The sequence below is a fragment of the Lingula anatina genome, chromosome 10 (assembly GCF_051362555.1).
Source record: "Lingula anatina isolate TDL-2025a chromosome 10, LinAna3.0, whole genome shotgun sequence".
Taxonomy (NCBI): domain Eukaryota; kingdom Metazoa; phylum Brachiopoda; class Lingulata; order Lingulida; family Lingulidae; genus Lingula; species Lingula anatina.
This window is the reverse complement of record NC_141776.1, coordinates 14,312,017-14,336,650: the sequence shown is the minus strand read 5'-3', so window position 1 is coordinate 14,336,650 and position 24,634 is coordinate 14,312,017. Positions and strand designations below refer to the sequence as shown.

The following is a 24,634-nucleotide window of genomic DNA, read 5'->3' as shown; positions in this document are numbered from 1 at the left end:
TTCCTCTCATATATTTACCCCAGTACTCCGACTAACCCTGACATATATTAATTTAATTGGACCCCGGACTTCCATTCCCCGGACTGCCATTCCTCTTACGCCGGTGTGAACGGAATGCAGGTCCGCCTGGAACCGAGGTCCTACGGTCCACTGTTTCTTAGAATTAGTAGTCCTAATGGGACCTGTATTCCTGTCATAAATATGGATAGGACTTATATTCTATTCTTCTATTCTATTCCGTTTACTAGGACTACCATTCCGTTCACACCGGCAAATGTAAAAGGGCGACTGAGGAGCTGAGGTCTGTCTTTAAAATATATATATTTTCTTAGGTTCAACTGGCATATTTCTGAGAACTTTTTAAGCATTGTAGTTGCAGACACGAAGACCATAATACATGATCGCTTCTGAAGAATTTAATATCGGTTTGTAAAAAAAAAAAAAAAAAAAAGAAAACTGAACGTTTGTGCATTATAATTACTGCCCAACAAACAATGTCTAACTGGCAAAGAAGTGGAGTACAATATACATGGAATAATTCATAGACAGAATTTATGCAGACAACAAAAAAGTGCACTCTTTAAGAATATTGCCTTTTACGCTCCCATGAAACCGGTGTAAAGAAACTGCGGGTCCATGTAACAGAAAACCCGCCCTCCATTTAGTCACACGCACAATGGTTATAGGGTTAGCCTGACCTAGGTTGGTCATTTTCTAGGGCGAGGCTCACCTGTACAGTAATGGGAAGTAATTGGAAGCGGACTTTCTGTCATGGGCGACTCTCTGTCACGTGACACCGGGTTTGAAACCGCTTGGATAACGGATTATGTCCCCCACTCACAAATACAAATGTATGTAACAAAATGAGGGTGTGCAATATTGTTTTTAATCAACGATCTATGAACTTGTTTTTCCTACTAATGACGTGTTTTCAACGAGATTGACAAGCATTACCTAATGCATGCGCTTGGCTTTTCTAATTATTGAAAATTTAATATTTTCAAATATTTAATATTAACATATTTTCTCCAATTACCATATAATTTTTCGTAATATCAAAATAACGATCATGTTTACTTAATAACATCATCTTTGGCTTTAGTTAAATTTTGACTGCTAGCTTAAGAGGCCCATGAATTTGATTTTGTAGTATTTACTCAAAAGCAATAAAGTTCGGCTCAAGTTTCACACTTCTCATGTCCCTCCACTTGTTGATAAATATAATAGCACCCGTTGTTAGAACAAACACACCGAAGCATGAGGCAATAGACAGAAACACTGCGTAGAAACTTCCTGTGACGTCACGGATATATCCTGGAGTATACGTAGTAAGAGATTGATTAGATAAAGGTACATTCGCGGGCTATATATAGCGACAAAATATTCTTTAATCTGTTAATTTGCTAAATCGCTCTCTCTCTCAAGATTTTTTTTGTTATGGACATTTAGGTTGAAGAAAAGAACCGTATTGACTTCCTCTTCGATATTTCTGACTGAATTCTTCAGGTGTGCGCTTTTGAAATATTATTATTGATTTTGTATAAATCGACACCTCTCTCAACTTGAAATCTCCTTAATTTCTGTATAAATTGATTTGCGTATCGTAAACACAATGTCCCAGAAAAAGGAAGGAGTTGAAAGCAAGATGATTAAGATACTTGTATATAAAATTTTCTGAAGGTATACTTATACATGTACCTGCCAAATACGCTCCGGCAGTACCTCCAATGCCTCGACTGAAACGACTTGTCAGGAACAACGTGTCAACATTCTCGCCGTCCATGACCTCGTTGCTGATAGCATAGTAGCCAGAATTATATGGACCAAAAACTAGACCTGTGACTGAAATAGTGTGTTGAAATTTGTTTAGATTACAAAAAATATCCCTCACCCTTTTCGGTTTATTCATTCAAGGTAAAAACAATATATGTAATTGTTTTGATGTTAAGATTTTTAGCATTTTTTCTGTCCTTAATTTGGAAATCTTTCAATGAATTTCATAAACAATATTTTCACATTTCCGTTTGGTTATTTTTTGTAGTTTTGATTTTTTTTGTTATCATGATTAATATATTTTAAAGATATAAAAACAAACGCAATGTAAAAAGACGATACAGCAAACTCAACATGACTAACAAGATTACCATTATATGGGTTAGGTAAAAAAACCTACCGGCACTATAAACGAACGCACCAGCCAAAGATGTCGAATATGCAGTGATAATATTATTAATAGCAAGCAAAGAAGCTGCAACCAAATTCACCACAAGCAGGTTCCCTTTTAAATAGTCTCCGACCCAGGAGAATAACATCTGTCCAATCATGCCCATGATTCCTAGAACTGTCATCACGTATGCTGCTTCATATTCTTGGTATCCGAGTTCAGTCACGTGTTTTGGCAAAAAAGAGAGAATAATAAATAAATATATATTAAGTTTGGTTATTTAATTTAGTTATCTATTTAAAAAATCCATCCACATTTTGATTATTTTACACATTTTATTGAATTTTAATTACACTTTTATTTTTGCTGAACTATATATAGACTGATAATTTAATTATGTCCGATATCATACCTTTTGTTTTACCTTCCACTTGTCCGAGTCTCGAAGAAAATCAGTACATTACTATCTTAATAGTATCACAAATACAACATTACTTCTTGTTTGCCTTGATTATTCCACAAGCTCTGGTCGAAAATTATCAAAATATTAACACATGACAATTAAACCATGCAAATTTTAAGAATTATTATTTTGGTTCTTTTAACACAAGCGGTGCACATTTTCGCAACTTGCATACTTACTAGTATAACAAAAGGTATATAGGAAGCGAATCCCTTACAACATATTGCCAGGCCCCATATTCCATGAATGGCAATTTTAGAGCTTCTGGACCAGGGCGGTTTTTGTAGGAATTTTAACCTAAAAGAGGAATGACCTTTGTGTGTCCCAAATGGCGCTTGGTATTATCTTACTGACTTCATATTATTCTATCTATCCTCCGTTGTGATCTGGCGTAAAATCGACGGAGCAAACGCTACATAAATGACTATATCCTTATAATAATTCCCTGCTTTACATTATAGCCCCTTTGTTATCATAATTGTTCAAATGAAAGTTTGGTCGAAACGTGAGGTCGCAATTCCTAACGTTTGGTATATAGGGGTAAGAATAATAAGTTTATAGTTGTCTCTTATGGGGCAGTTATTGCTATGTCGCCACATCGACTGGCCACTCACGTGATCTAGGTTTTCTGATGAAGGGCCGAAAAGACAGACCAAATAAGGAAAAAGGCGTTATGCGTACAGGTAGTCACTTGACATCATTTACATTTTACTATGTGAAACACGCTACGTTCACTTAAATAGGTGACGATTTACATTTTGCTATATATCATAACCACTGGGGTTTAAATGTAAAAATGTATACTTTTCATCTGATGGACAGCCCCGTTGTTCATTCGCCTCTGGCGGGTTTCCGTACAGGAGGAGCAGAAGCATTCCAGAAGAGGAGAGAATAGCTGCAAATATTCTGAATGCCCAACGCCAACCCAGTGACGGAGTTGAGCACATCTTGGCACCAACGTTGTTGAAAATTGCCGAGCCTAAGATTAAAATGATAATGCTGTTACTTTTACTCGCCATGACAGACCCAGGGTCCGGTTTGCTATATTGTTTAACTTTTAAATGTAATTTTAAGGTATTTTTGTTAGGCCCATTTAGATTTTTATTATTCAGTTCTTTTTTTACTATTTATTATTATTATTATTATTATTATTATTATTATATTCAGGGGTTAAGGGCTCTTACCAATTGGCTCCAAGGCGCTCAACGCACTTGAGGTTAACACATGAAACTTGTGTGACCATGGAAACCAGAGCGCTGTCACTAAATACCCACAAATACTTATCAACCCATTTCCTGTTCCGGATATAACTCCAAAAGCAATGGCCACAGACTGGGCTCCATTTGCAAATGACGTCAGCAACAACCCCACCATCGACAAGATGAGTCCAAGTGCCATTACTTGCCCAATGTCAAGGTGACCATACTTCGATAATGCAATGTAGATAAAGTTAGTTACACACAGTTTGCCAGCGATGTAAACTGATAAAGGGGTACCTGGAAAATAAACAAACAAACATGTATTAAACATCTTTTGAAATACGCGGAACAGAAAATAAGTGTAATTCAGTAGATATTTTTCACGTGTACATGTACATCTCCAGGGGCTTTTTTCCATGCACTGGGAAAGATGGCATAAATTCAAGTTGTTCACATTTATTACTTCTACAAATTTCGTGATAATACAGAACACTGGCTACTGAGAATGACACGAAAACATTATTCAGAGAAATATTTCAAGAACTGAACGGAACGCATGCCTATAGAGGTATGACCTGTCCAAATATTAAATTACATGTCTTTTCTCAAATTCTCTAGGGGTTTCATGACCAATTGTGAATTCACATTACTGCATCACCGATATTCAGGTGCACCGTGCACTACCCCCTTTACTTTACCCTCCCCCTCCCACCTCCCCCGCCTAAAAATACTCAAGAATGTAACCAGCAAGACATAAATTATTCCCATCCTTTAGCCTTATGTATTCTTTTAATATTGGTCTCATCTCCCGTCTTACAAATGCGTCCTCTCGCGCCTATCCCTCCCCTCGCTACCCTTAGCCTAACCCTGGATGTTCTAGTGCAGTGTTCGGCAATCAATCTTGTTATCAGTACAATCGACCTCGGGAAAGTGTATTTCATTCATGCTTGTAAAAAGATCGGATAAATAACAGTGAGTTGAAAAAGTCATATTCAGACGTGCATGCCTCACTAAATAGGCCTATAGTGTAGTATATCGCAGGCAATCTATTCAAGGAAATTCTTACCTAGCTCTGCAAGAGACGATGCCGGAAAAGCTTCATCCTGCTGAAAGCACAGGATCGTTGTCCCCCAAGAGTCCCCGATCCCCGCCAAGACCACGAATAACAGAACAGATATTCCAAGTACGATCCAACCCCTGTACAGAGGAGAAGACATCATTATTATCTTGTGTCATGGTCTCAGACTGTCGTCGTAATCAAGTGAGAATATCGGATGGTAGATATTTCTAGTATTTCTTTGTTCTGTCGTTGTGATCAGACCGTTGTGAAAAAATAAAATTGTAGAATGGATTTATCCTTAGCATATGTTGTCGAGTCGACCTTTTGTGATCGCAACAGTACGATAAGGCTTTTATTAATCAACGTAAAATGAAATCGATAAAATCAAGTTGAATGATATAATTAAAACAGACATTTTATCATGACAGTCCCTGACCGGTTTCATCTCGACCGGCTACGTTTGCGTACATAGTACCAAGCCTCTATTGAGTTTACACATCATCAAATTCCTTAAAGTAAATAGAGAAAAAATAAAATAAACTTTTTCCTCTAAGTATCTATTTATCTAACAGGCTTAGAGAAAAGTCCCAGTGCGACGACTGGGCCACGAGGCGTTCAAGCCACGCCACGCAGTCACCTGAGATAGGGTGAGATGTCTCTAAGACTGGGTTCCAATACCTAGATCGATCTAACAGGATCGATCCATCTCCAAAAGGTTTCTCGCTAAATTGCTGTCAGCTTAAGCAGCTTAGATGTCTGGCACGCCTTCTGAAGCTGCTAAATGATAATTAATTACCCATTAGCTGCTTCAGTAGACGAGACAGACATCTAAGCTGCTTAAGTTGATTGCAAATTAGAAAGAATCCCCTTGGACATAGATCGATCCACAGTCAGTATGATTGGGTCTGGGAATGGTCCCTTGAATTAGAGTGGAACACAGGTGCCTTTCTCTCTGTCAATGGGTTCTGATGTCCCTGAGCTGATCACAAAACTTTTATTTTGCAAGTCATTGTGCCCGCTGGGTAAGGGTCAACTCAGATGCGTCTTAAAAAATATTGTGAAATATAAGAAGGCGTCCTTTTGTCTGTATATTAATTGCACTGAGGTGAATTCAGATATGCGTCTCGCCTCATGAGGTCGGTGAACAGAAGGAAGGTCAGGATTTGAGTGCATTTTTATAGCCATATAGGTATACATAGTAGCTCTCTTTTTTGTCGTATCCACTTCTTAAGTGTTGAATCGCTTGACATGGGTTGGCGTTTCGCATCTCCTGAGTACTGTTTTCTTGCATGCATTACAAAGCGCACTGGAAACTTGTTGTAACCACTAAGTGACAGATAAAAACTTTTAGGTTTAACATAGGTTTGTGATATAAGTCAAGTTGTCCGGGGGTAGAGTGTGCATTACCTGATATTATTATTATTATTATTATTATTATTATTATTATAAATATGGTGATATATATGATTGGTGGGTAAAATTGTATATTTTGGGGTATTTTAAGAAAATTCAAGATGGCCGTCATTTTCCATAGAAAACGGATTTCGTGGATCCAGTGGAGAAGGAACGGGACTGAGAACATTATGCCGCATAGAAATTGCTGAATCAAATCGAATATTTTTAAGTTGAAAAAATCGTAGACTACATACTTATTTTCGCTAGTCTACACGGAAACTGTAAGGTAGTTGACTTTTCAATTAAAATTAATTGAGGCTGAAGCTGTTGAACGAAAATGGCTTCTAGTAAATTTATATTTATGTCAGAGAATCTAAAGAAAATATGTAACAGAGAAATGGGATGGCAGTTAAATAAAAGTGCTTGGCAGCTGCAACAGACGGTGAGTAATGTATTTGCAAAATCCTTTCGCATACAATTTTAAAACTGAACTGAACTATTCGCTGACAAATTTGTTGTGTTCTGAAATGCTGAAGTATTATTGTCTGCACAAATATTGCCACACCGCTTCACCAACCAAATTCGCATGGTTTTCTTTAAAATGCGCTCTTTAGATACGTTGTGGTCATATTGATTTGCTGACTGACACAACTAGTAGGCTTGTTAAGAGGTCAAACGCTGCATTTTATAGTACAAATGTCTAACTTGGCATAAATGTTCCTTGGGCCAAAAGAAAATTTTTTATCCAAAGAGACGCCCTCTATCGATACATTAATTAGCATAAATTATGCAAATTATGTGCCAAAATATATAATATTTCATATTTCCATTAATTTTTGGCCTAGAAACATGTATAGATTATCAAACCTGACTAAATTAGGGACAAGGAACCCATTTTTGATCATTTGGAAGCAATTGGTGGCTATTTTGTGCCTCAAATCCAAGATGGCCGCCACCCGCCATTTTGAAAGTGGACATAATTTTGCTATTTTATGTTGAATTTTGAAGGGTTTGGTCTAACTATACTTGATATATATATCGATTCTTACTATTTTGGGTGTGTAAAAGTCATTTTTGATATTGTAATGGTGATAGTAGGTGATTTGAAGGAACAAAGAGGGTGTTTTAAGTGCCTACCAAGATATGTGTGAACGCTGCAAAACCATGGATATTGATAACCCGCATTCAAATATATCTCAATGCAATTTTTTGTTATATACCATCGCTATTTGACTATATTATGAGCAAAAAACACATCTTTACCATAATGGAAGCCATTGGTGGCCGTTTTATCCCTCAAATCCAAGATGGCCGCCAAAAACCATTTTGAAATTGGGCATAATTCGCTATTTTGAAACTATATGTACTACATCTTTGTAAATGAGTAATACGTCGTTTTATATTATTTTCTGGTGCAGAATACATTATTTGTTTCATAAAATTTGTGCCTCAAATCCAAGATGACCCTCATACGCCATTTTCAAATTGAGCATTATTCACCATTTTGAAACTATCACACCTTCATAAGCGTGCCATACGTCATTTTTGATTATTTCCTGGTGCAGAATGCATTTTCGGTTTCATAAAATGTAAATAGAAACTTTTATAAGCCTCCAAATAAATATAGGATTCAGTTGCCACATGGGCCTGCAGTTTATATGTACAATTAGTAATCCAATTAGTGCAAAACTGCTTTTGCCCGATCTATAAAACAAGTGTCAGCAAACAAAATGGCTGCATTGAAGCAAAATAATACATCTTTGACCGCATGAGGATAATTGTTAGCCATTATTTTGATCAAAACCAAGTGTTGGTTGCATGCCGCTATTTTAATAATTTGGTGTAATTTATAACCTTTGAACTGTGGGCTTGTATTAGGTAAAATGGTACTATTCTGGGGGCTCAAAAGTAATTTTCCGGTGCTAATTTGATGACAGAAGATAATAAAAAGGTACCGTGATATAAGGTTGTAAAATAAATTCCAAGATGAGTTTCGTTGAGTCTGTAACAAAAATGTGGAACCTGAACCACATGCTCAAATATATCATTCAGATTTATCTTAAGTGACCATCCACTAAAAGATACTGAATAATTTAAAGGTAAGCAATAAATATATATACATAGTGGTATTATATTATTAATCTTTTACTGGTCAATGTGAACCAAAAAGCCACATGTACATTTATGTCCCAGTCACTGGGGCTTGCATTTGCATGTTAAATATAGTCCAGAAGATTTGAAGGGTGAACAATGTGTCGTAGTCTTATAATAATATGGAACTTGGTTAGTTGTATTGATGCGAAAATGCCCGTGAAAGACAAGCAAATGGACTTTGCTTTGAAATAGCTCCAGATCTTGCCTGCAAAATCATCCAGCAGCACAGCAAAAAAAAAAAAAAAAAAAAAAAAAAAAAAAAAAAAAAAAAAAAACATGCATGATCAGCTCTGGCAGGCCAATAAGATAACAGCCAGTAAGAATTGAGGTTTTGTCAGTGTCCTATGAGAAACAGCCAAACAATATATTAAAATCCAGTTTCCAGAGAAACATCAATGCATGAGAACATGTTGCATCAGAGGAAAGTGGTATCTTTACACAAAAGAAGGAATCTGCAAAACCAACTAGAAAGCAGCAGCTGCGCAGGTAGGCAAGAGGGATAGAGCAAAAAAGTCGAGGAAGCAGCCTCTTTTCCTAGTTGACAGTGCCAGTGATCATTCCTAGCATGATTTGGCCAGACAATTCATCTCACTACCAATAGAAATCCATAAGGCAACTACATAGTTCTCATTGTTTCCAATGGACGAACAAGCACAAAACATCTACAGTAAATGACAACTACAAGAAAATTCATCTTGGAATCATCTTAAAACACCTTATGCCTTTGTTATTATCCTCTGTCACCAGAATAACACCGGAAATTAATTACGTACTTCCAAAATGGTAACAATTGATGTATTACGATCATATATAAAAGTCCAACAGCTCAAAAAGGTAAATTATGCCATAATTTTAAAATAGTGACAGGCTCTTGAATATGAACAACAGAATAGCTAACAGTAGTCACCATAAAGTCGAATCAGCCATGCTGGTCTCTTGCACTTAATCTATGTCTGGCAAAACCATTTTATAATTGTTATATAACATATTTTTGCACAAATTTGACTTCAAGACGTATACAAGGTGAAGACGTAAGCCTGTATTGGTGTTAGAGCCTTGTAATATTTTCTTTTTGTATTATATCTCAGAAGAGATAAGACACGACTTCTACAACCCAAATGATAAGAAACGATGTATTACATGCTAGTGTAAGAGCAATAGCTTCAAATTGATGAGTTATGCCTTACCCGTATTTCAAAATTGTGACTGGCGGCCATCTTGGATTTGAGGATCAAAATGGCTACCAATTCAAAGCACCAGGTATGTGTTCTTTACCTTTAATTAAGCCATTTTGATCTCTGACGCTTGTTTCAAGCTCTTTAGGATTTAATAAAACATTTTGTAATAATTAGACTACATGGCACATGTAAGTCTATTTGACAACTTAAGCCTACATGCATATTGATTTTGGAGGCTAAAATAGTTTGTATTAACATTTCATGACACAGATAATGTATTCTGCACCAGAAAATAATATAAAACGACGTATTACTCATTTACAAAGATGTAATACATATAGTTTCAAAATAGCGAATTATGCCCAATTTCAAAATGGTTTTTGGCGGCCATCTTGGATTTGAGGGATAAAACAGCCACCAATGGGCACCATAATGGTAAAATGTGTTTTTGCTCATAATATAGTCCAATAGCGATGGTATATAACAAAAAATTGCATTGAGATATATTTGAATGCGGGTTATCAATATCCATGGTTTTGCAGCGTTCACACATATCTTGGTAGGCACTTAAAACACCCTCTTTGTTCCTTCAAATCACCTACTATCACCATAACAATATCAAAAATGACTTTTGCACCCCCAAAATAGTAAGAATCGATATATATATCAAGTATAGTTAGACCAAACGCTTCAAAATTCAACATAAAATAGCAAAATTATGTCTACTTTCAAAATGGCGGGTGGCGGCCATCTTGGATTTGAGGCACAAAATGGCCACCAATTGCTTCCAAATGATCAAAATTGGGTTCCTTGTTCCTAATTTAGTCAGGTTTGATAATCTATACATGTTTCTAGGCCAAAAATTAATGGAAATATGAAATATTATATATTTTGGCACATAATTTGCATAATTTATGCTAATTAATGTATCGATAGAGGGCGTCTCTTTGGATAAAAAATTTTCTTTTGGCCCAAGGAACATTTATGCCAAGTTAGACATTTGTACTACAAAATGCAGCGTTTGGCCATTTTTTGGTCCTTAACAAGCCTACTAAACAGGCGCGAATGGGATAGGCGCGTGCCTAATGCCCCATTTCACACAGACTACGAATCCCACGAATCGCCAGGAATTGACAAATTTCAGGATTCGGGAGGATTCGTGAGATTTTGCCAATTTTCTGGTCTAATTCGACACGCTCTACGATTCAGTTACGATACAGGTGCGATAGTGTTACGAATATTCGTGGGATTCGGCTGGAATCGCAAGAATATTGTGCAGAAATTCACTACAATTTTTTAGAATCGGGAGTTCGTGGCCAAAATTTTGCACAGCTCAAAAATTTTGCCACGAATTCCCGATTGATCAAGAATTGCAAGAAATGATTGCGATTATATACGATTCTGTTAAGAACTTCACGAACTGATTACGATTCAACCACGAATCCTGAAATTTGTCAATTCCTGGCGATTCGTGGGGTTCGTGGTCTGTGTGAAATAGGGGCATAAAATAATGTAGAAAGAGAATCATGGCGACCAATGCCGATCAATAGCAGAGTTCTTAAAACCTTAATTCAGTACGGATTGAGGACAGAAGAATATTCTGCAGATCGTGTTGACTGCGGAGTAATTGTAGCAATAAAAAAGTTTATGCAGCTTTGCGTTAAAAGACGCACTCTTTCAGAAAAAAACGATCCCCTTTTGAACATGCTGGCCACAGTCTTTTTGATACCTGTATTCTGATGGTGAAAAGAAAGACATCTGATGCTTGCTAAAGTAGTTGGGAGCTACATCTTTGTGACTGCAAAAATAAAATTCCAATCCATTAAGGTGATTCAGCAGTAAAATTTCACCTGTCAGTTCTCTACGACGGTCAGAGACCGATTACTGACAGCAAAGCCATCATTTCCTCTGTACAGGGATTGGTGGTACTTCTATTAGCTATTCTAATATTCTAATTTGTGTGTGTGAGGGGATAAAAGATCTTCAGGGTGCTCGAGAACAATTTATAATTTAATGTATCAGCACATATTGCACTTATTGAACTTGCCGTACTATTCTAATATTCTAATGTGTGTGTGTGTGGGGGGGGGGGGGGGGGGGGGGGAGGGGGGGATAAAAGATTTTAAAGGTACTCGAGAACATTTTATAATTTAATGTACCTGTATGTTGCACTTATTGAACTTGTCGTGTACTTTTAAGGTGTGTTGGAGGTGGTTTAGTGGTAAAAAGGGGGTTACTTGTGTAACGCCGCTGAGGCTGTAAAGGGTTTATTTACACACGCACATCACAGTGCAACCACATATCCGTAGGATGAAAAGACGATGTATTATAGTGAAGTATAACTGAATGATAACCGTGTTTAACAGAATGTAACGTAGCGGTGGCTTTCATGGAAGAATTAATACAATAATTAATATTGGTATACAATAAACCACTCAACAGATGATCACTTAACACTGTCATTAAGAATATACACTGTAAAAAAAACAATAAACTTACATAAAAATATAATAATCGGCGTTGCACATAAAAAACTCGCTTATAACGATGCAAATACTCACACAATATTAACTCAACCCCAGTGCTCCGGCTAGCGCTGAAAAAGACTGACGCCTCAGTATGCTAAAATGGTAAGGCGATATACACGACAAGTACACATACATGAAGTAACTTAGAACTAATAATTTCTTAAATACACACTAATTATACAGTAATAAAGACATACATTGAAGTTTACTGAATGCCCCTCTATCCTAGAGTACCTGTGTAACTAAACTGAAGGTCCTCGTAACAGTAAGTTCGCCCTCCATTTAGTTATAATGATTAGGGTTAGCCTGGCCTAAGCGGGTCAAAATCTAGGACGAGGCTTACCTGTGCAAATGAATGGAAAGCGGACTCTCTATCATGGGGGGGGGGGGGGGGGGGGGGGGAGGGGGGGGGGCGGGGGCTGTCTGTTATGTTACACCGGTTTACTATGGGCATCTGGGAGGAAACTATGGAATCCACAAAATATAAAGTATATCTGTATTGACCAATTTGATGCTCTGACACCCCTTATTATGAAGTGAACTAACAAAACTAATCGTACAGAGTTGCTATAATTAGATCACACGCAAAATATAATGAAACAATGTATTCGCTTGGCCTTCGCGACAACACCCTGATATAAGGGTAAAGGGCACTAGAAAAAGTACACGCTGTGCCCCATTCAACCGTCAATGTTCCAGGGCTTCATGCTTGGCCTCGCCAATTATCTCTTGTGTTTTGCTCAAAGCTCCGCACCTCGTGCTTTCTCTCTACCTTGTACAGTACCTTTGGTACCCTCTACCAAGGCGGCAGGTATAAGGTTCAAATTTTCCACCAGCAGCGCAGTTAGAAGATTGAACATATTTAGCCTGAGACATTTTCTGTGAATATCTAGAGAAAATCAATCAGTGGACCTGGTAGAAGATATAGCTTTGGTGACCCAATATGATACAGAGGACACACTTTTCTCACTACGCGGTCTGATTGCGACCTCAGTCCGAGACCGTGACACCAGTCAACAATGATATCTTCTCCCCTGTACAGGGGTTGGGTAGTGCTTGGGATAACTGTTCTATTATTTGTTTTCTGGGCGGGAATTGGGAACTCGTGGGGAACAACGATATTGTGCCTTCAGCAGGATGAAGATTTCCCGACATCGTCTCTTGCACTGCTAGGTAAGAATATGTACATGTATAACCCACGGTAGTTACAAAACGAGTTGTCTATTGTATGCGACACACAGGACGTCTTTATATCGAGGAGCTTATGCCGACGTTCAATTTTGATTAGCTGAAATTGACAGCCAATATGTGGGAGTCGAGAAAGTCCACACAAGCAGACCTTATGCTGTGGCTGCGTTAATTGAACTTTGCAGAGTGAAATCTTATTCACTAGAAGTACATGGTTTAGTACACGAAATATGATCAAACATTGCAACTAAACTTCTGTGACAAGAGTTCACCTTAGGTACTTACATAACAATTCCCTTGCCTGCTCCTTGCCACCGACTATAGTCCATAGGGTATGGACGGAAAATTCGCTCAGAAACGAATATGCTATTCTATTTTTTGTGAGTGCAAAACATTTGGAGCATCACAAATCGCATTGACCCAAAGTAATTAGTTTGTGTCCGTTCCTTGCCAATGTGCCATGATTTGAACATTTATACTGGAACTTTTTTCCTGTCAATGTGGTGAGTTGGTCAGCCAATAGGAGAAATCAAATTAACATCAATTCTCTTGTGACCTTGACCGTTACTATCATAGAAAAGGTAGAAGAGCGCGAGCGAGTACTGCTAAGCAATCAAGCCTAGTCCCTTCAAAAACGTTTACTTCAAATTCGCCTTACCGGCAATATAGGTCTTCCTATTGGTTAGAACGTAAAATTTGTTCCGGAAGGTCGAGGGTTATGCTTTTTACTGACGACTTATGGAAATTTGGCACATTTAGTATGGTTAGAGGTCTTCAGTATTACATTGTTTCTACTTCTTTTAGAGAAATCTATAAACAGATATCACATGTACTCACGAAAATGGAAATGGTTTGAAACGATATCAAAGGTAACCTTATGGACTACTAGTCATAGTATCACAAAGAGAAATAGAAAAAAAAAGAAAGGAAAAGTCAAACAACCAGGCTGATGAAAAGACGATTATGATTTCGGTTCTATGGTATTGTGGTGAAGACACTTACGAGCTGTTACTAAATTCGGTATAAGAGCAAACAAATAAAGTACTGCATGATTCCCGCTCAACGACAACAGTTTACGCGTGCTTTGCCTTCCCCTGAATAAATCGCCAAGACGTATGCTAGTAATTACTCTTGTAGCAAAATTTTCTATAGAATTAAATGAAAAATGGATTTTATGGTGAAAAAGTGATTAAAACTAAATGAAAAATAGAAGAAATCACGGCCATCAAACGAATAGACTGAGGATCGAACAATAACCATCCTAAAAAACGATATATTAATAATAACAAGTTTGTAAAAAATGGATCTGTGTCAGTAAAAAAGAGTCGTTGCGAGAATAAGTACTCAAATGATGTGTTTTTTTCTTTCCGAAGAATACCCATTGTTCTGTCCTCTTCAAAATATCTTAGCTTTTTATCAAAATGAGCTAATCTAAAATGTATTAGGCACATATTAATGTACGGAATATCTACCGAATTTTACCTTTTTTTCGTAGCTCACGCGTATTTGAAAGCTCTAAGAATATTTATGTTCGCTTGTTTGTTCTACAGGTGCCCCCTTAACAGTGTACTATGCATTCAAACTATCCCTCAGCAGCTTGATATACTTGGCATTGGCAGAGTTTGGTCTCCTTGACCTTCGACAAGTTGTAGCTATTGGACTAAGCTTGATGGTGCTGGGGTTGTTGGTGACGTCACTTGCCAATGGACCCGACTTTTTGGTGATATCATTTGGAGTTATATCAGGAACTGGTAACGGGTTGGTTCTACTTTCCATGTTTAAAGTGATTGCGCTCTGGTTTCCATGGTCACACAGGTTTCATGTGCTAACAACCAGCGCGCTGAGCAACATGATGCCTCTTGGTAAGTTTAAATCTGGCTATAATAATAATAATAATAATAATAGAGAAAGAAGAAACATGCACTCTTCGAAGCATTTTAGTTTTACTTAGTGTTCCTTAGGTCAATTCCACCTTGAACTGTTAGTTTAATGGGTCTTGCGGCAGAAAGTCTCTCAGTCGCCAAACAAACAAACAAACAAAAATTTATTAATTCAAATTTCAGGCACGGCAATTTTGAATAACGTTAATGCCCAGATGTGCTCAATTCCTTCACTGGGTTGGCGGTGGGCGTTCCGAATTTATGCAGTTATTCTGTCCTCTTTGGGACTTCTTCTACTCCTGGTGTACGGAAACCCGCCAGAGGAGGTTTCAAATGGACAATGCGGCTACCCAACTGACAAAAAGTATATATGTTTATGTTGATGATAAAATTCCATAGTGCTTTATACAGTAAAAATCAAATGGTTTCAAGGGGGCGAAAATAACTAAAGCATTACTTAATTATTAGGAATGACGTTTCGATTGACTTGTCTTCATGAAAGCACGCGTTCACATGCACCTATACATTTGTAGGTATACGGTAAAGAGACAATGAAAGACAATTTCCCCCGTATTTATGATACAGTAAGGAAGGATAACGGGTTTACAATTTAATGGCGCCTACTTGTCTCAATTTTTGAAATCAACCTAAAACGACCGTTAATTTTAACTATTTTGATAAAGATCAAATTGTAAAATAGGTGGGTGCGTTACTGAGATTCCCCATTAAAAAATTAATAATCCGTTACATGTTTGGGTAAAGTATGTAACCAGTTGTTTCTCTATCCATACAAAATAATTTATGTTGCGTTTGCTAAAACGATTGTACATTAAAGATATCGCATGCTGACGGAAGTTACTGCCAAAATGAGGTAGGGAAGTTACATATATTTAATTTAATTGTCATTATGTCTATTAGGCTAGACTTCATGGTAAAACCGCCGTGGTCCAGACGATCTACAATTGCCCTTCATGGACTATGGGCCGTTGCAATATGTTGTAAGGGGTTCGCTTTCTTTTTACCTTTTGTTATATTGGTAAGTATCATGGTTACCATAGTGATGCCTGCCTGGTTACATTCATAATATGTTAGTTTCTCATTCGAAGAAAAGTTTTAGACGAGCACATGTGTATATTTTGATAATTTAGTTAGAGACAAATACATGTGAACGTGGCAAACACTGTAGCATTTGTGATACTTTTATGATGGTCACTGCTGGGGAAATTTCACAGTAATAGATTTTGCAACATCGATAGACCAATGTATCGCTTCTTCAAGGAGCGCATTCAGAAAATCGGACCAACAGGACCGCTGATCAAATATGGCAACCCACGTAAAAATTTGTAGCTTGATTCCCAATTAGACACTGAATAGATTCCCTGCAGGGATTACGCAACAAGCATTCAAGTGGGTCGGCCATATTTGATCCGCGGATCTGTTAGTCCGTTGTTATGAATGCCCTAATTCTCCTTTCTTTTAGCCAAAACACGTGACGGACCTTGGTTACAATGACTACGAAGCAGCATACGTGATGACAGTTCTAGGAATCATGGGCATGATTGGGCAGATGTTTTCCTCTTTTGTCGGGGACTATCTGAAAGGGAAGCTACTCGTCGTGAGCATGGTTGCAGCTGCTTTGCTTACACTAAATAATATCATCGCTGCATATTCGACATCTTTGACTGGGGCGTTCGTGTACAGTGCTGGTAAGCGTTCTTTTATATTTAAACCAACCTTCAAAATAATACATTTGTAAAGTATGCTATTAAACAATCAATTGAACACCACTCTATTATAAATTAAATTAAAAACCTTGAAAGGATAAACGCATGATTTTAATTAGATTTAAAATCGAGGACAAAACCCCGATATATAATGTACGTACAGTAGGAATCAAATTGGCAAATTAATATTATCCCCATAGCGTATTTCTATCGAAAACCCATTGGAAAGGTGAACCAAAAAGGGTAGTCAATAATTTATCATCTACTGGCAACTTAAATGTGAAACCATATTCTAGTTTCAGGTCTTACCTTTGGTCCATATAATGCTGGCTACTATGCTGTCATCAATGAAATAATGGATGGAGAGAATGTTGACACTTTATTCCTGACTATGCGGTTCAGCACAGGCGTTGGAGCCACCACAGGCCCGTATTTGGCAGGTAAATTAATCCCGTCATTAAGAATATCTTTGCATATTTTTAATTCTCTTTGCTCTCGATTTCTTGCTGCCGTCTACATCGGGTCCTTCAACTGATGCCCTTGTTGCTAAGTTAAGGCTCCGTTTACCATATAACCTATACGAAAGTCGACTATATGTGATGAAAGATGTAGACTTATTTGATGCATATTTCGAATGTAACTTCCAGCAATAGTGTGTATCAAACCATGCACATCTTTTCTTACACCGAAATTTCCTCATGCTTTACATGTGCATGAAAGCTACAGTGTATATCGATTTTTCGTAATACCGTATGCCTATGGCACCTGCAGTCTACAGAAAGAGAAAGAGATATGGCAGAATCACGTACTTATAATACCTGTAGTTCACCGATCTTTTTAGTTGTTTTTACAATAATTTTATTACTCTTTCAGGATATATCCGTGACGTCACAGGAAGTTACTATGCAGTGTTCCTGTCCATTGCGTCATGTTTCGGTGTGTTTGTCCTAGCAACGACAACGGTTACGTTTATCAACAAGTGGAGGGACTTAAGAAGTGTAGAATTAATGAAGAACAAAATCACGTTTGAGTAAAATACCTCAAAACCAGATTTAACCTCTCCCTACTCTATGCAGCCGAGGCAGAAATGAATAGGAAGCCACGAAGCATTGAAAATGAATGTTAATATGTTATTATGAAAAAAGTGTGTTGTAATTAAATGAAGAAAAAATATTAAGTAGAAAGAAACATGCACGTGGATACAATTATACATCGACAGACACTAAGCACACGCAGCTACACCGCAGCCAAAAGTGAACATCTGAAAGCCAGCAGCTGACAACGAAGAAACAAAACACCGTCCCAGCCTGATAGCCACGCTTTGAAAGCACGGTATACTTTAAAAGCAGTGGAGTGTTCTGCTGCCGAGGTTGTGGGCCATCCATCTCTGCATGGCTTGTGTTTCAGGTCAGGTGCGTTTCAGGTCTGGGGGAGATTCTGCTAAAATGACTGTTGGTGCCACCAGGGACGATGAAACGAATTTATAACCAAGACTTCAATTTTTAGTACAATTTTACAGTGTATAAATCGGAGGTCCTTTATATATAACATAAAAATGAAAAAAAAAAATAAATGAAAGAAAATAACATCAATTTCACAAGATAACATAATGAATGCTAGAAGTATAGCAACATAATCAAGATAAACTGGTTTAAATAGTAAAAAGCACGAAAGCTGGATGTGGACTACATCAAAATCAATACTGAAAATAATGATAATAGACCAGAAAAAACAGTGTGACACAAGTACTACTACAGCCCACTTTCTCTCAATTTTGGAAGTTGGTGGTCAAACGAGATCAGCCACAAAGTGGACAGCATCATCAACTGAGGGGAGGCGTGGTCTTCCCTGTATATCAATGCGGATAAGACCTACACATGTAAATCAAAGATATGGCCTACTGAAAGAATGGCTTCTGCATGTACCTGTGTATTTAAGCGGTGATCACCGCGTGAGTCGGTCCCTGTGATTCTATCGGCTCCTGTAGGCACCGCATCAAGCTGCCCGGTTCTCCGTGTGGATAGAAAAGCCATCAGATATTATGGGGCTGCCAGGCGAGAAAAGATGCGCTTTCCAATAGTTTAAGAGAATTGAAGTTTGCATACTTAAGCTTCTTGGGGGGGAGGGTGGATAATATTCTGTTAATCAAATGCAGCATTTTTTCCTTAGTAGTTACATTCATATCAACAGACTGCAAGGGGTTGAAAAGATTTAAACCCTTGTATTTTAATTTATTTCACACCCTTAATAATATCAGATCGTGTCAGAATAGCGACACCGTCAACTTTCCTTCGAATTCTGTTTTAGTGGTGCACGACATAATCGTTAAAACTGCATTAAGGGTATTGTAACCCTTTATTATCATCCAGATGCCGAAAACAAGTTGTGAAGATTATTTTGCCTATAGCTACTTATATCTGTCTGGTCTTACCAGCCAGTATTTCGCCTGCTTGCAGTCAGGGAATGAGGTTGTGATAGGTGTGACAACTCCCTTACAACTTACCATCTACAAATACTTTGTTCAGTATATATATACGCTCAACAAGTAGTTCATGTTGTTTGAAACCGACGAGCAAAGAAGCAGGAATTTATAAATGAGTTTTGTCAGAAATATTGTTGTCCTAAATAAAATGTTATAGAGTGCATTTTAGTAGCATGTTTAAGGTAAATGTTTCAGGTATTTTTTGTAGTATGTATTTTTGTCACCATCTTTACGTTTAAACTGCTAATTTTAGTGCTCAGGTCGCCATGTAACGGGGTTTTATTGTAGTTACTGCGTCAACATCTATTGATCGCCACGGGTGGGGAATGCCACATTTCTTTCTATGTATTTGTGAACCTTTTATTTGTAAGATTTTGATTAGTGATGTCTAGTCAAATCCATAAATATGTATGACATCACCTCCTGTTTCATATAAGTCATTCGATATTTTTATATTTGTCTATTTTGCGTTATATCTTTATTTACTTTACAATATATATGTGCATTTTATATTATCAGTAATGGTGTTTATATGTCATTATTTTGTTATTTTGTATTATTAGTTTCATTACTTCAACATTCGTGCGTGAATTATACGTGGGACCACTCCCCGACGTTATTTATGTTTGCTTGGCGTGGTATCCGCAACAGGTTTTGTGAAAAAAATTGCGATTTTGTGGTTTTTGCCTATTATCCATGTGTCTGTTTATAACTTGGAAATATCAGTCTTATTTTGTTGTAAAGGGTCACCTAATGGGGCACTTTGTCACCCACAGATCTGATTCTCCATTGCCTCCCGCTGATGTTGTAATTCTGATGGTAATAAGATATGCATTAAATGTCTGTCAGAGTGGTTAGAGGTCACATTGCGTGCCAGTTAAAGATTTGACTAAGAATAGACTGGATCATCAAGAACCGGTGGAATGGCCTTTACACATATCTGATATCACCCCTGCAATAAACGCACCTCTAATTCACACAACTTCAAGAGATTTAGGCATCTCAGCCGGGCAGGCGGTTCTCTGAGACCCATCTTGTGAGACCTGTAAGGTAAAAACTGGTGATATTAAGATAGTTATTACTAGTAAAAGGTAAGAAAAGTTTATTTGATAATTATGAGGTACATGTATTTCTTGTTTTTGCTTTAAATGATTTGATTATCATAATTATAAACACAGAAGACGCACCGATATTTTTTAATGGAAGAGAATGGAATAAGGCAGTTGTAGCAAAATGTATTATCTTATTGAAAATTACGTCTTGCCTTAATTGATTTTATATGATATTGATTAACTACCACCATTTTTTTAAAGATCAACATCCCAAAACATATTTAAAAATACAATCCCATTTTTTATCACAGTTTGATTGCGCTGATGGCCTAGTTGGGACCATCACCCTGAACAGCAATGATATCTCCCCCTATCTACAGGGGTTGGGTCGTGCTTGGGATTGCTATTCTAGTATTCGTGCTCTGGGCCGGGGTCGTTACTTCGTGGGGAACAACAATCTTGTGCTTTCAGCAGGATGAAGATTTCCCGTCATCGTCTCTTGCAGCACTAGGTAAATATTTTTCCATGCATAAAGAAGACATTGCCTTTGATAAATGTAGAGCTTGAATATGACTAAATTTCGGCGATTCTTTAAGCATTAATATTTATATCATGTTATTATCATGAAGGAAAACACTAACCCGAGGTAGTTTGCTTTGAACGCATGGTTCATTACCCGCCGAACCCAGGGTTGGGTCAAGGGTTAGGTGAGATGGAGAGGGGGTCGGGGAAGTATTAAAAAAGTTAAACAGATGACGAGGATATAATTTCACGGTCAGTATTTTGGGTATATGTATGGGAAGTTTGTTTTGTGTATATGTTTTCAGTTCTTTTTAATTTTTCGGGGAGGGGTGTGGGGCTAAGACAGTACCTCCGATGCTTAAGGGTAGTAAACCTGTGTTTCGGTCTAATAAGCGTTTGTGTACTACCTGTAGATCATTAGAATCATGCTACAGTACAATTCCATTGGTGGTAAGTCTATGTTTGTTTACTTGTTTTACAGGTGCCCCGTTAACAGTCTACTATGCGTTCAAACTTTCTCTTAGCAACTTCATCTATATTGCGATGTCCAAGATTGGACAACTTGGTCTCAAGCAGGTCATAGCTGTTGGACTGATCTTGATGGCGCTGGGATTGTTGCTGACGTCACTTGCAAATGAGCCCGTGTCTGTGGCCATATCATTTGGAATTTTATCCGGCAGCGGCAGCGGGTTGGTTCTTATTTGTACGTATCTAGTGGTGGCACTCTGGTTTCCATGGTCACACAAGTACCACGTGTTTACAACCAGTGCCGTGAACACCTTGCAGCCAATTGGTAAGTAAACAAACCCTCTGAATAAAACAACTGGCCAGATAATAACAATAAAAAAATAATAATAGATACAGATATATGTTACGAAAGCTCAAAATGTCCAACAAAAAGTTTTAAATATATGAAAAAAAATGGCCTTAGAACATGACTTTCATTAAAGAAATGCTTTATTCGTGAAATAAAATAAAAGATTTTCCCTAGTAGAGTGACATGCAAATGATCACAGAATTCTTACCATACATTACAGCCACAGAAAAGGGAAAATAGACCTCCCCCCCCGGAAACATTTTAGTATTCCTTCGTATCCTTGTGTCAGATCACTTGCGGTTAGTTCAATGAGGATTGTGCCTGGAGTCAAAGAAAAATTGCATTATCGATTTAAATTCCAGGCTCAGCAATTTTGAACAACCTAAGTGCCCAGATGTGCTCAAATCCGTCCCTGGGTTGGCGTTGGGCGTTCCGAATATATACAGTTATTCTCTCTTCTTTGGGGCTGCTTCTTCTCCTCCTGTACGGAAACCCGCCAGAGGCGACAAATGAACAGCGAGGATCCCAATCAGACAAAAAGTAAATACTAAATACATGAATATATTAAAAGCCCAATTTCAATTATGTAATAAAATCAAATAATTTCTCTGGAGACTATGTTTTTTTAACCTATAATCTTACTTAGTAGATGAAGCTTGGCCTTTTTACGCTTCAATAAAGAGCTTTAATTGATCATTAATTCGTACATATTCCAGTTGCATATCTTCATAACCATGATTATTTTGCCCATTGTGATAAATATCAAAAGGTTAAACAGGCAAACTACCGGTATTTTTTAAAATATAGGTAAATAGCACAAAAGCTACGCTTGCATGTTTCACACAAAATGCTGGTAAGTTAAGTCTATAGTCCCCATGGAGTGACATACAGTCGAACACCGTGTCTCAAACATAAATATCATTCCTTTTCTAGGTCAGACTTTCTGCAAAAACCACCTTGGACCCTAGGCTCTAAAATTGCCATTTATGTGATCTGGGGCGTGGCGATATGTTGTAAGGGATTCGCATTCCATCTACCATTTGTTATAATAGTAAGTACGATTGTTATGACAGGTAAATGTTTTTGTGTTAGCATAATTCAACTACATGTTTTATTGAATGTTGTCAATCAAATTGTGTTTCTATAAAAATTCCTATTAGATGTTAATATATATTTTAAACAAATGCTGTAATCCACCCATTGCTCTGTTTGCACAATTTAATAACTTTTAATCATACCCCGGAGAATTTAGACGAAGAACTACCTACAGTATTGTAGCACTGGTGACTCTTTGCTGACTATATATAATTTTTATTTAAAATTTGGTTAGACAAAATACGCCATGCACACCACCCACAAGGTATCGGTTTTTGGATTTTACATTACAGCCAAATCTACTAAAAGTACAACAAATAACAGGAATATATCATAATAGCCAAATAAAGAAATATTAATGAAAATGAATGAACGTAAATAGATAAATACACGGAAAATGACGAATAGAATAAACTGACCAAATATATTTCTTTTCAGCCAAAACACATTACCGACCTCGGATACAAAGAATTTGAAGCAGAATACGTGATAACAGTTCTTAGCATCATGGGCATGATTGGACAGATGTTTTTCTCCTGGGTCGGAGACTATCTGAAGGGGAATTTGCTGTTGGCGAACTTGGTTGCAGCAGCTTTGCTTGCTATTAATAATATCATCGCCGCATATTCGACATCATTAACTGGTGCGTTTATATACAGTACCGGTATGTGTTCTTTTATTTTTAACAGAACTATTTTTTTAAAAGTCATACTATAAATTTATAATGAAACAAATAAACGCGGTTGTCCATGTATGTAGATCAGTTCTTATGTTTTGCTAGAATAAGATTTGAAAGTTGAGCAGATATAATCTTGAAAAGAATTTAATCGAGAAATGAAAGCTTTTTTTGAATATAAAAACAAAATTTTGTAACGTTTATTCTATAATCTAATCGAAATCATAAATTATTCTAGTCTCAGGTCTAGCTTTTGGTCCATTTCACGCCGGTTACTTTGCTGTCACCAACGAGATCATGGAAGGAGAAAACGTTCGCTCTTTATTCCTGACAATGCGTTTCAGTAAAGGCATTGGAGCTACGTCAGGACCGTATTTGGCAGGTAGATTTTAGCCTACATTTATTAAGTTTATATATACAGTATATGAATTCTTTTGGTCTTTTAAAAAAGTGAAGCCGGTGTGACAGGAATGGTAGTCCGCTAGGAGCCAGGAGCCGTAGCCCGTTCCCCGTTACTTTTTTACAGGTGAAATTCGTCCCATATACTAACCCTAATGCCCCAACTTAGCCTAACCTGAACTTATCATATGTGATCCCTGGCTTCCATTCCTACGACTACATTTCATGTTCCATTCGTGTCACATCGGTCTGTACAACGTATTCTTCCTTGCGCCTCTATAGTACAGGGGTACAGTATTTCAACAACTACACACACATGCACCTTACAGTATTTCAAATATAAGGGAGATTAGCAATATTTAACATACTTGTGCTGTTATAGTCCGCTGTTGTACCTTTTACAGTCGTTCTATTACTTCTTCAGGTTATATCCGTGACGTCACAGGGAGTTACTCCGCAGTTTTTCTAACTATTGCACCATGCTTCGGTGTGTTTGTCCTTGCAGCAGCTTCTGTAATATTTATCAAAAAGTGGAGGGACTTGCAAAGTATAGAACTAATGAAGCAAAGGAATACATGAAGTTTTAACGAAATTATTCAAAATCGTGCAGACTTATCGAAATACTACTCGGGTTTGTGCAGTTGCAGGGATTCGGCCA

At 37.4% G+C, this 24,634-nt stretch overlaps 4 protein-coding genes across 4 annotated transcripts; 2 read left to right on the top strand and 2 right to left on the bottom strand.

Annotated features, from left to right (window-relative positions):
* Positions 1-472: 472 nt before the first annotated feature.
* Positions 473-2,763, bottom strand: LOC147759649 (uncharacterized). The gene is made up of 3 exons (XM_086997750.1): positions 2,174-2,763; positions 1,699-1,842; positions 473-1,314 (listed from the first exon to the last, which is right to left on the bottom strand). Exons 1-3 carry the CDS (start codon positions 2,346-2,348, stop codon positions 1,154-1,156), a joined length of 480 nt encoding a protein of 159 aa, XP_086853876.1. The 5' UTR covers positions 2,349-2,763; the 3' UTR covers positions 473-1,153.
* Positions 2,617-5,119, bottom strand: LOC147759648 (uncharacterized). Its single transcript, XM_086997558.1, has 5 exons — positions 4,893-5,119; positions 3,812-4,123; positions 3,432-3,606; positions 2,807-2,924; positions 2,617-2,631 (listed from the first exon to the last, which is right to left on the bottom strand). Exons 1-5 carry the CDS (start codon positions 5,044-5,046, stop codon positions 2,617-2,619), a joined length of 774 nt encoding a protein of 257 aa, XP_086853684.1. The 5' UTR covers positions 5,047-5,119.
* Positions 5,120-12,907: 7,788 nt separating this feature from the next.
* LOC106163383 (monocarboxylate transporter 13) lies at positions 12,908-18,432 on the top strand. Its single transcript, XM_086997338.1, has 7 exons — positions 12,908-13,314; positions 14,880-15,191; positions 15,393-15,573; positions 16,128-16,245; positions 16,690-16,915; positions 17,230-17,373; positions 17,807-18,432. The coding sequence occupies exons 1-7, from the start codon at positions 13,161-13,163 to the stop codon at positions 17,965-17,967; spliced, it is 1,296 nt and encodes a 431-aa protein (XP_086853464.1). The 5' UTR covers positions 12,908-13,160; the 3' UTR covers positions 17,968-18,432.
* Positions 18,433-18,892: 460 nt separating this feature from the next.
* Positions 18,893-24,563, top strand: LOC106163892 (monocarboxylate transporter 13). The gene is made up of 8 exons (XM_086997339.1): positions 18,893-20,465; positions 20,779-20,978; positions 21,471-21,782; positions 22,169-22,346; positions 22,740-22,857; positions 23,340-23,565; positions 23,816-23,959; positions 24,401-24,563. Exons 2-8 carry the CDS (start codon positions 20,825-20,827, stop codon positions 24,553-24,555), a joined length of 1,287 nt encoding a protein of 428 aa, XP_086853465.1. The 5' UTR covers positions 18,893-20,465; positions 20,779-20,824; the 3' UTR covers positions 24,556-24,563.
* The last annotated feature ends 71 nt before the right edge of the window (positions 24,564-24,634 follow it).

Coding starts and splice junctions, on each gene's coding strand:
- LOC147759649 (XM_086997750.1), bottom strand. CDS start 2,348: ATGACAGTTCTAGGAATCATGGGCATGATTGGACAGATGTTATTCTCC. Junction 1,843..2,173: donor TGCGTTCGTTTATAGTGCCG/GTAGGTTTTTTT, acceptor ACACTATTTCAG/TCACAGGTCTAGTTTTTGGT. Junction 1,315..1,698: donor TGCCGGAGCGTATTTGGCAG/GTACATGTATAA, acceptor CGTATACTCCAG/GATATATCCGTGACGTCACA.
- LOC147759648 (XM_086997558.1), bottom strand. CDS start 5,046: ATGATGTCTTCTCCTCTGTACAGGGGTTGGATCGTACTTGGAATATCT. Junction 3,607..3,811: donor GAGCGCCTTGGAGCCAATTG/GTAAGAGCCCTT, acceptor TTTTAATCTTAG/GCTCGGCAATTTTCAACAAC. Junction 2,925..3,431: donor GGCTGTCCATCAGATGAAAA/GTATACATTTTT, acceptor TTCCTCTTTTAG/GTTAAAATTCCTACAAAAAC.
- LOC106163383 (XM_086997338.1), top strand. CDS start 13,161: ATGATATCTTCTCCCCTGTACAGGGGTTGGGTAGTGCTTGGGATAACT. Junction 15,192..15,392: donor GAGCAACATGATGCCTCTTG/GTAAGTTTAAAT, acceptor TTCAAATTTCAG/GCACGGCAATTTTGAATAAC. Junction 16,246..16,689: donor TTTTACCTTTTGTTATATTG/GTAAGTATCATG, acceptor CCTTTCTTTTAG/CCAAAACACGTGACGGACCT.
- LOC106163892 (XM_086997339.1), top strand. CDS start 20,825: ATGATATCTCCCCCTATCTACAGGGGTTGGGTCGTGCTTGGGATTGCT. Junction 21,783..22,168: donor GAACACCTTGCAGCCAATTG/GTAAGTAAACAA, acceptor TTTAAATTCCAG/GCTCAGCAATTTTGAACAAC. Junction 22,347..22,739: donor GGATCCCAATCAGACAAAAA/GTAAATACTAAA, acceptor TTCCTTTTCTAG/GTCAGACTTTCTGCAAAAAC.